This window comes from Musa acuminata, chromosome BXJ3-10 (genome assembly GCF_036884655.1).
Source record: "Musa acuminata AAA Group cultivar baxijiao chromosome BXJ3-10, Cavendish_Baxijiao_AAA, whole genome shotgun sequence".
Classification (NCBI taxonomy): Eukaryota; Viridiplantae; Streptophyta; class Magnoliopsida; order Zingiberales; family Musaceae; genus Musa; species Musa acuminata.
This window is the reverse complement of record NC_088358.1, coordinates 23,678,366-23,689,803: the sequence shown is the minus strand read 5'-3', so window position 1 is coordinate 23,689,803 and position 11,438 is coordinate 23,678,366. Positions and strand designations below refer to the sequence as shown.

The window sequence follows — 11,438 nt, the reverse complement described above, 5'->3', positions numbered from 1 at the left end:
ATCGGAGACGATGAAATGAAGGATTGCCATGTCAAGTATGCACTCACTTCTGCTGTTTACTGATAACCAGATCTCGAAGTATCTCCCAGTTCGTCCAAATCTTGGATGACCAGATCAGTAACATGCTGAAACTAAGTGTCAACAATTTGTAAGCCCATCAAGTGTAGTTCATATATGAATTGGCATTTGCAGTCTTCAGAAACAGTTTATGTTTGATGGAAGATCAACTGCTGCATGATGTTCATGGACAGCCTATGGCTTCTACTTCTGACCTAAACAGTGATACACCTCATTTTTGCTTGTAGTAATTGTCTATGGTGGATCTGATTCCCAGAGACAATTAATTTTGGCACTCAAATGAAACATGGAGCTCAGTCTCTTCCTGATTGTGGAGTTGAAATGGCAGCTTGGATAAGACAGTTACAGCCAAGAAAAAGATCTTAGAGAAGGGGGAAATCAAAGATAAACTAATAGATAATTACAACAAAGAAAGGAGAAACATGAGAGATCTATGAAGAGGAGAAACAAAAGACAAACTACAAGACAATGACAGCCAAGAAAGAGAAAACGTGTTAGAAAAGATTGAGACCATGCTCATCTTCTTTGGACTTATTTGCACCTTTGTGTGCATTCACCTCTCAAGGCATTGACTTACCTTCATTTCTTTGCTGGATGTGGAAAATGTAAGGTGTCATATTGTTAGTTGCAGATCGAAACATTTGGTCATATTAACTTCAAACTTAGATTATCGAATTAATTCAAGTCTTTTCTTACTTTAAACTCCGATAAATCGATCACACTTTACAACTCACAAAATCGAGTCAGATCGAGCCGAACTCAATGCATCATCAAGGAAACATATGATTCCTTGGTTAGATCCTATGGCAATAATGGATCCAAAGAGACGGATCCACACAAAATCCTGGCTCCAATCTTAGTTGAATATCCAATATATAGATAGATCCAAGAAGCATCCTTAGTTCGATTTAAAGTAGATTACCAATGAGTCATGTAACTAAAAGTAGATTGCCCGATGGTTAATAATAGCCATGGAAGGGAAGACTTAGCACCGAATCCCCAAAAATCTCATTGTCATGCAACCAAAATTAGATTGGGTAATATTGGTCCATTACACAGTCAAAACTGGAGGGTTGATGAATTTGGATTTACCATATACATATGTATACCTACAAAACCAAAACTTATAGACATTATAGTATTAATTATTGGTAATTAAGTGTAATTTGGAATGTAGAATATTAATTTAGTAATATTTAATACGAGATGGTTTCTAAAATAACAAGCAAAATAAAGGGAGAAATAAAGGCATGTTTGCCATTTTCTGTGTCACATCTTTGAACGGCTTCCAACTCCCACGACGACTTCTTCTTCTTTCCACTTCTCTTTATTTTTATCAAAGTCGGCTCTTTGATGAGCTAATCCGCCTCGCTTTCTTCCATAATCCCTTCCCCAAGATAAGAATCTGAATAAGAGCTTCTTCGGCGCCCTCTTCGTCTCCTTTGGCGTAAAGGTAAACCCTTTGGCCTTGGCAGCCTCTGATTTCTGCCCGTTCCTGTCACGTACTGATCCGATGTCCCCTGGAATTCTGTGAATCTTTGGGTGCTTCGGTCTTATGTGGGTTTTGATCCGGTCTGGTGCTTTCTCTGAAGGAGAAAAGTATAATTTTGGAAAAAAAAAGAAGAGATGATTTTGAGGGTTCGATTTAGATTTGATGGATGTGTTTGATTTGTAGGACGTTTCGATGGCTGCCGCTGCGGCGTGTGCGGAACGGGCGACGAGCGATATGTTGATCGGCCCGGATTGGGCGATCAACATCGAGTTATGCGACATTATCAGTATGGATCCCGGGTAAAGTTCTTGACTTGTTGTTTAGTTTGGTAGATCTAGTTTGTAGGGTGTTGACATTTGTTTAATTTGGCATAGATATTCGAGTACTGTAGGGAGTACTGTCAAATGATGAGCAACTTGGTAAAGATGGTTCCTTTTTTTCCCCTACCTGGGAACCATAGAAGTAGGTTTTTGGGGTTCCTCCCCAATTGCATCTAATTGTTCGGACTTTTCTGTAGGCACTTCTGTAAAATTACCAAAGATGTGAAACTGAACGTATTAGTTTATGGACCTATACTTCTCTTACATGAACTGTATGTTTGTTGTGGGCATTATCTGGCTATAATCTTTATTGGTTGTTGGATCCAAGTTTTTCTATGCCCAAATACACATGGGCCTTATTTGATATGTACCCTTGAATTATTCTATCTGCTAAATTCAGCATTGTCCTTATCTGGGGCACCTTGAATTCCAAGAAGAAAGTGTGGCTCCTATAAGCTAGAAATCATGAAACAGACATATGAACTTGCTGGACGTGATACTAAACACTAAACAAAATGTTGAGAACAGTTTCTTTGATGGTACTTTATTTTTTCCACCAATATATAATCCCACCATCAACCACTTCATGTGGGTATTGCATCTTGAAGTATGCAGATTTGTCACCAGATTTACTGTTTCATTGATGTCAAGAGTGATGCAACTGACTATTCCTGGGGATATGGATAATCATTTAGGGAGGAAACCCTTATCCACTTAACCAATTCGCTAAGGAATTTTCTGATTTCGATGTGCTTTATTTTCTTGTGTCCTAACTTCTAAAGAATGTTAGTTTCTTCATAGTAGTAAAATATTTTTATTGTCCTTTACTGAAACTTCATCTAATAATATTTCTTCTCACGAGCAGACAGGCAAAGGATGCACTGAAAGTACTCAAAAAGCGTCTAGGAAGCAAGAACCCAAAAGTTCAACTTCTGGCACTTTTTGTAAGCACATGCTCTTCTCCTTCACTTAGGACTTGGTATACCTTCAAAAGCTTAGATTTCAGTTGTTCATATCAATCTTTAAGTAATTCATGAGTTACTAACAAGGTTCACAATTTTGAGTATCGGTTAGGGCTCAGGTTGATACTATACCGGTCTGGTATGTTACTGGTATATACCAAGTGTTGGTACATCAGTATGTACTGAGTTTAAAAGAAAAATCTGAAAAAGAAAATTGTCTTTATTTTTCTCATCTTCTTTAGAAGTATTATGTCAATATTTCTTGTCTTTGCTGTTGTCACAGTAGAGAACTCCAAATGCTGTTCTAAGTTTTATGTATATACAATAGGGCCCTGTCAACTTCAACCTACAGCAATTGGTTTAAATGAACGACTCAAGACAAGGGCCTTGAACCACAGTAAGGTTATTCAACTGGAATGACCAAGATTTGAATATGAAAACATCCTCTCTGCTGTAGACTGTGAACATTGGTCCTCCCCGAACTCCACATTGGCGAGCGCCTCTTACATTTGACTGCCCTAGTTCAACTTGACCATGTTATGCAATTTTTACTCTAGGATCACATGGAAGATTTGTTATATCCACAAGGCTTACTCTGGCTGTGCATGCTTTTCTCTAGCATCTCTAGCAAGTGGATGTAATACTGATGTGTTGTGTGCAAGGGTTTTATCCATGTAAGAATAGATGTCAGAACAGATTCTGCAGCTTATATAAATTAATTTTTTGCATTTATACTTTGGTATGCTCACTGACACAATGAAGCAGGGCCCTTGGGGTAAACTAAACTCTCTAACGGATTATTCTTCTTTATTGGTTTAGTTGGCTTCTCATAGAAAAGTATTCATATTTATATTTTAGATGGTATTCTGTCTTGAATAATAATATTACGGTCTGGAAAATGCTGTTGCTAACTAGGTGCTAGAAACTCTAAGCAAAAATTGTGGAGACAATGTTCACCAACAAATTGTTGAGCGGGATATCTTACATGAAATGGTTAAAATAGTGAAGAAAAAAGTAAGTATCACTTCTCATAGCACATCTTGTAAGTTGCATTTGACATCTTCTTATTTGTTTTCTAATATTCTTTTTGTTTCCTAAATCTTATTTGCAGCCAGATTTGAATGTAAGAGAAAAGATATTAGTTCTGATAGATGCATGGCAAGATGCTTTTGGTGGATCAGGAGGGAGATATCCTCAATACCATGCTGCATACCAAGAACTTAGGGTACTTTCTTTTTCACCTTGATAGATGTGGCCATTCCCTACAAGGTTGTGTGATTTGTTTGCTGTCCTGCTTAAGTTTCTCTTTATTTCGCCAAAGATCTCGAGGGAATTCATTTAAGTGCTAGTCTAAACATATAAATGACACTTAGTATGTTTTGGGGCTCTGATAATTTTACAATGAACTTCTCGTTGCTCTTTTTCATCTTGATATACTGTTATACTCATGTGATATTTTGTTGATGTGTTATCTATTGACCTACAATAGTACAATTTTGCATGGTTGTTGGAGCTACCAGAATTAATGTATCTCCTGTACCTGTGAAATAGGTTGATAGATGCACATGCTTTGCATGTTTTAGATCTTCTGTTTTATTTTAGAGTTTGGCTTTCTTAAAGGCAGATATTTTCAGAATTTCTCCTTTGTATTGGTAACTAAATTTTTTGTTACATAAGTGATTTCGACTGTTTCCTTTTGCTTAGGAATTGTAGACATTATTTGTTCTTGATATTTTGACATCTGCTTGCTAGCAAATATTTGTGTAACCTATGATTTGCTTATTTTGTGCTTGTTACTTGCATTTCATGGTGCGATTAAATCTTGTGTCCATGTTAGTTATATAGTTATTCATCAAAGAATAATTTTGGAAGATTTGTTCATTTTTTTTTGGACAGGCTGCTGGAGTTGAGTTCCCACCCCGTACTGAAAATACTTCACCACTGTTTACCCCCCCACAAACACACCCTATAGTGCATCAACCTGCTACATCAGCAGATGAAAATGCTGCTTTAGAAGCTTCACTTCAGTCTGATGTTGCTGCTCTCAGGTTCTTGCTTTATTCTTTTTTTTAATATGCACATAGTGATATTTGATCTGTTTATGCACCTATATGTGTTTAGTGGCCAGCTAATGATCACTGTTTTACCTTTTTTAACATATTAGTTCCCTTTGTCTATCCAATTTTTTGTCATTTAACTTTTTTGCTGTTTAGACTTTAGACATGATAAGGATATTGCAAAACATTATTGACTTCATAACTCATGATTTCAAGTTTTCAACTACTAAGTGCCAAACATTTATTTCCTATTTAATAGTGATAGATCAAACGTACAATCTTGCATACAACTATGGTGATTACAAATGCATACATCATGCGTGCGACTAGTTGTAAAGTTGGCTGTTGTTTTAAAGTGGAAAGTGGAATGTAAATAATCATTTATTTTTAAGAGGACTGCATCAAGATAAAACTTAAGATGATATGAAGTACATCATGACAAGTAAATACTTGTACTATTGGAGTCATTGGCTATTGAGGAATAGCGTGACCATATAAATTTTGAGTGTGTAGATATTTTGCTGGTTTATGTTGCTTTTCTAGAAGAAGCATAAGGTGTGTTGAAGGGGCATTTGGATAGAATGTCCCCTCATTTACTTTTTATTTGGTGATGTACCCATTTGAAGAGGTTAAGTTTGTTTGGTTTAGATATGGATTAGTATGCCAACTTTTTTAGTCCTTTCTGTTGTTTTCACCAAGGTCCTAAACAGAATTCTGAGGGATTTGATGTGTGATTATGAGTTATGGCCTTTGAATAGAGATTTCTTTGGGTATCATAATAACAAGAAACTAAATCGGAAGTTTCTGGTGGAAGCATAATGCTTTGGTGTGGTTAAGGGAACTGATTCAGTCAAGTTTTATCACTCAGATGAATCTTACAGGAGGGGAACCATGTAACCATCCCTAAATAGTTGGGAACTTTGGCTGTGTTGTTATTGTTTGTGTAGGAATTAGTCTGAGGTAACCTGGCTTTTTTGGTGGAAAATGAAGTTTATTAATGTTGAATGAAAATAAAGGCAAAGATATGCATGTGCATACTAATTAGAGAATGGATCATTCCTGCCAAAGATAGCTGAGTCTGCAATGTACTTATATGTTACTTAAAATTTGTACATGAATTATAAATCATTAATAATTCTTACTCATATTTTGATGGACAGTTTCATTTTTAAGTAATAAATTTAATAGCTTTCCACATATTTATGAAAGTCGTATTTCAGATTCTAATAGCAATCAATTGTCTTAATTCAGCTTGCAAGATATTCAGAACGCTCAAGGAATAGCAGATGTGTTATTTGAGATGCTCAATGCACTGGATCCCAAGAACCGAGAGGTAGAAACTTTTATTTTATTGCTGTTAGAAAATATGACGTTAGGGGAAAATTTTCTTTTATTGCTTTTAGATATTGACCATAGGGTTCAGTGGAAATATATTATGTACAATCAACTAAACCATTTCATGTTTGTTCAGATCATGAGATGATATAGATCGCTCCTATTTATGCACTTGGCAGATTTTGAAACTTGGAACTTTGGTTCCGCTTGGTCACTTGGAATGGCATTGACCCTCTTTTCACGCATATCTTTGGGTGCTGTTGGATCAAACATTCATAATTGTGAGTTTGTGACTGCAACACTGAGACAAGCGAGTGGTAGAAGCTTTAAAGTTGCTTACCAAGTTGAACAAATTATAAGGAATTATGGAGTTGGTAAAGTTGCATTGGTCTGTCTTTATAAAAGAGAATCTAATTTGCATCTAAGGCCTAGAAAAGAGATCCCTTCAATCTATGGTTGGAGTCTTAGCAAGGACATCTTTAATTCGTCAAATGACTGAGTCCAGACTGCAGTTTTCATATTAAGGAGCTTAAAATGTATGGGAATAGCAATTCAAACAGGAGTTAGGAAAGGGTGCCTTGCATCCACATTCTGTGCTGTAGGTCACTTCAATTTCTGTTACATTTTTATGATATAAAGATGGAATTGCTGTTAGAAACTAACTGACAAACATGCTTATAATGATATTGGAGTAATTGTTAAGTTTCATAATAATGTTCCAAATGGGATCTGTTATCTAGAACATCATGTAGCTTTTCATTTTTTTTTTAATGATCTTAGTGGAGGTTCATTTCCTGTGTTCATCTCTATTACTTTAGCAATACAGAATGTTATTGATCAGTTATAGTATATGATCACCAAAATGTCTTCTATAGCTACCTTATAATTAGAACGTTTATTATACAATATACCTCTGTACATAAGTTGACTACAACTTGTACATTGCAGCAAATTTGACATAGTAAAGTATCCATGTCACGTCACTTCATATGCTTACATTTCTTGTAACTCAAGTTACATTTCTTATCAGAAACTGTTGCATGCCAAACATGTGCCCTGATGTGTGTAAGATGTAATTGGCAGGATTAAATGAGTTGTAGTTCAAAATTATCTTGTTGAAATGCATCCTGCTTTCTTCGTGACAGCTTAATCTTTTGCCTGTAAAGTATCCACCGGAAGTCAGAGCATTGCAGGTCAATACATCATTGATTCTAACATCCTTTTTAATGTCGTAGCTACTTGTGCCTCATATGACAGGACTTAAAACAAGAAGTTGTACTTGACCTTGTTGAGCAGTGCCATTCTTATAAAAAGCGTGTCATGCTTCTAGTAAATAATACTGGGTATGGTCCAAATTTTTGGTAAGCTGTAAAGTATCATTGAGTTGAAATTTATATACTGATTATTTTTTTCTTCACTTTGTTGTATGCTACAGAGAAGAAGAGCTTCTTTGCCAGGGTCTGGCTCTGAATGATGAACTTCAGCGTGTACTTCAACGACATGATGATATCTTGAAGGGAACTGCACCAAGTCATGAAGCTCCACTTGCTTCAGCTGTACCTCTTGTTAATGTAAATCATGAGGATGACGAGTTTGAGGATGAGTTCTCCCAGTTGTCTCTCAGGTACCATACATGATGGTTCTCTATTCTGTTTTTATGTCTATTGTTTTATTTAGTTTTCTATAATCTATAAAAAGTAAAGAATGGTGTATGTGGTGTCACACCTATACTGCTAAAGGTGTTTTTTTTTTTGGTTGCTGTTAGCATACAAAATTTTGTTTGTCGCTTCAGCTTCTAGGAATTAGTATTGAAGATTTTCTTTGTTGTAATTTCCCACTCATATGATCCTTATATTACTGGTTTACCTCAAAACTAACCTGCTTACGAGGAAAAAATAGGTGTTAGTTTAAATACTCTTTGTCTCATCTTACAAGGGGGGTCCCCTAATCATTTATTTTGAAGAAAATTTATTTAATAAAATCGAGGATACAGGAGCCTCCCAAGGTACAAAGTTTTCCTCATGTTGTTGAGGATTACAAGAATTTCTTGCTATGTTAGCAAAAGAGTGTGCAACAATATTAAGATACTTATTGATGTGTAGCCAACCCAACACATTAGTTTCCTGGGCTAGCAATGACATATCTTTGCAAAGACTTCTTAAAAACCAAGGAGTCGGGTGAGGATGATCGAGAATAAATACCAGTTCAAGTGAGTCTCTCTTGACGAAGAAAAATTGAAGCTTCTTATGTTTGGCTTGTGTGAGTCTATCCCAAATTGCCCAACATTCAGCCTGTAGAGGATTGGTTGCACGATGTCTTCTGCTTCCAGCAAAGAGAATTAAACCTTGGGAGTCCTTGAACTAGAAAACCTACAAACAAAGAGGAATTAGAAAATGAACCATCACAAAATAAGATCCTGTCAAATCCCTTAAACAAATGGGATCGGATAGGGTAATTAGCCGAGGGTGAGATAGTGAAGAAGAGGGTGAGTCTTTTATAACCGTGGGAGGACTATCATTAAAGAGGGGTAAAACTTTCCTTCACAAGGAGGATGGTTGGATGAAGTGATTGTTGAATTTGGAGTCATTTCTATTCTTCCACAAGGTAGTACCAATTAGAGATGATAAATATATGGAGAAATGTTTGTTAATTTGACTGCCTTCTATTGATCTTCATGTTTTGATATTGATGCTCTTGAAGAAGATAAGATGAAATACTCTGACCCAAAGATTGTGATGTTGAATGGTAAAGAATAACACTTGCCCACATATGTATGATCCGTCCAATTCTTGGCCTATGCTGGTGACACACAGATGTGCCGACTGGCATGGCTTTGGATACTGGTCATTCTGGAAGGCTATTGACATATCTCCATAATGCAAAAATGCAAAGCTCATATTTGCTTATGCCTATAATGGTGCCTGTTTACTTCTCACATGTCAAACCTCAACTGTTCTTTTAGCACAGCGATGGAAACTTTGTTGTTTCCTCAATCAGATTGGATTAATTTTCTAACTTGAGCATCTTGGTGTAATTTGAAGTTCTGTAAGGAGGTTAAGATTTTAAAGCAAAGCCAAATTAGCCGATGGACAAACCAATATAGATTTGTAATATCTTATCTTTGTCAACCAATTGATACCTTCGGAGTTATCAAATTAAACATATTAGAGGCAATCTGATCACAAATTACAAGCTCAAAGTCTAATAAGATTAAGAAATAGTGACTAAAATTTATTTCTGGTGACACATTTACTGACTGATCTCTAATTTTGGATCGTTTTAAAGTGGTGCCTAAAGAAACTCAATATCTCCATTTGTGAATCATCAAAACTGTGATAATACAAGATCTTGTAAGAGCTTTCATAGTTTTGTCTCTTGGGCTCTCATGATGCAGATATAAATAGTTAGTGTGCAATGTGTTGAGTTGGGGTGTTAGTTGGGTGTTGAATTTGTGTGAGAAACTGTGCCGACCCCAATCTCTCGTCTTCCGGAGGTCAAGCTTTATGGACTTGGATGTGAATTATTTAATCAAGCAATTCATGCATATTTGAATGCTTCTATTAGTTGTTCCTTCACCTACAAACAAATTCCAAACTATGTTTTCTGTGCCAGGAGAGAACCATCCTCTTCAGCCTTATTAAATAAAAAAAAAAGAGTGAAAGCAAAGATGGGTATCAGTCTTTTCTTCATTGAACTTTTCCTGATGCATTTTCTTGATATTAGACAAATTAGTGCTATATGTAAAAAAAAAAGTTGACTGCTGGAGTTTGTCCTTGTTCTTCCAAATTAGTTGTTCTCTAGATAGTGTTGGACCTTGTTTTGATGGCAAAAATATTGGTTGACATCCTACAAACGGTAGCAAATATGCTTTAAATTGATATGCATACCTAGTATGATTATATCGTCTTTGAACATTGTTACAGGACTTCAAGGGATAGTGCAACAGGACAGAGCAGCAAATCTTCTAGTGGCAAAATCCCAAGCCCTCTTCCTCCACCACCTCCACCGTCGAGGCCAATTGGTAGAGAGGCAAGCACAGTCGACTATCTAAGTGGTGATGTTTTCAGATCGGAGCAACCATCAGATGCTCCTCTCAACTTACCTTTGCCACCATCATTGTCTCCAACTTCCCCACTCTTTTCTGATTCAGCTCCATCTTCGAAGTCCTCTGGGCTACCCAGGTATGATGAGCCTATTCAAGCAGAAAAATCTAGTGAAGTGCTTCTTCCAACGATTCTTCGGGAATCCCCAGCTTCCGGTGTATTACCACCACCCCCATCAAAATATGGCCAAAGACAGCAGTTCTTTTATCAGGAGAAGCATGGTTTATCTGATGGGGAGTCGGTAGGACTTTATGATGGATTGACAGCTCAAAACCAGAACTTCTCTTTGAATCAAGGAAATGCTGGCTTGGGTCTGCAACATAATCAGCAACAAGTGGGTGGGACGGACTCATCACCATCAGCTCAACAAGCCAAACCTGAGGACATACTCTTTAAAGACTTGGTTGACTTTGCAAAGGCCAAATCATCTCCATCAACCAAGCCGACCAACAGTCATCAAACCCGCTAAATGGTGTCCTCAAGCAGGTTTTGTGCATTTCATGGTGTTTGGTCTCTTTATCAGGCTAAAGAGGCGACGGTCGCGAAATAAAGTGTGACATTTATGGTCCTGATTATTGTTCAAGTTGGTTATTCTGTGGTGTATATGATGAATAGAGTAGCATTGTTGCCAGACATATATCCTGTTTATGTATATCTTAGGCTATTTCTATGTAAAAAGAGATCATGCTTCTTTTATACATTGACTTCATGCTGTTGTGTTCATTGTTCGAATGCATTATCGTCTCATGAACTCCCTACACATTTGCTCCAAATGTATAGGAGCTTTTGCAGTGCAATATGTTATCATTCTTAGAGCTCACTGAACTCCTCAGTGTGTATGAACAAATTTTACTTGTCCAACTAAAATGATCTGTTCTCATATAATTTGCTGCAGTCGAGTTCTGACTCATCAAAACTGTTTGGTTGAGGGTGGAGGAGAGTTTTACAGTGGAAATTTGTTTTTGCACACATATATAGTGTAAATTGCCTATGCAAAATTTATTTGATTGCATTGCTTGCTAATATTTTTTTCTTGATCTTCCCATGGAAGTAAAATAGATATTTCAAAAGCAGTTTTTTAAAATATTCTT

General features: G+C 36.5%; 1 protein-coding gene across 4 annotated transcripts; it reads left to right on the top strand.

Moving 5' to 3' along the window:
• Positions 1-1,340: 1,340 nt before the first annotated feature.
• On the top strand, positions 1,341-11,070 carry LOC104000766 (TOM1-like protein 4). 4 transcript variants are annotated; one of them, XM_009422898.3, is made up of 10 exons: positions 1,341-1,531; positions 1,754-1,869; positions 2,756-2,834; positions 3,768-3,866; positions 3,964-4,077; positions 4,749-4,900; positions 6,161-6,242; positions 7,502-7,587; positions 7,680-7,868; positions 10,168-11,070. In XM_009422898.3, the coding sequence occupies exons 2-10, from the start codon at positions 1,763-1,765 to the stop codon at positions 10,814-10,816; spliced, it is 1,557 nt and encodes a 518-aa protein (XP_009421173.2). In that variant the 5' UTR covers positions 1,341-1,531; positions 1,754-1,762; the 3' UTR covers positions 10,817-11,070. The 4 variants fall into 4 exon arrangements, with proteins under 4 accessions (XP_009421173.2, XP_009421176.2, XP_009421174.2 ...); XM_009422901.3 differs by having other exon boundaries at positions 1,519-1,635; XM_009422899.3 differs by having other exon boundaries at positions 1,523-1,650.
• Positions 11,071-11,438: the final 368 nt, after the last annotated feature.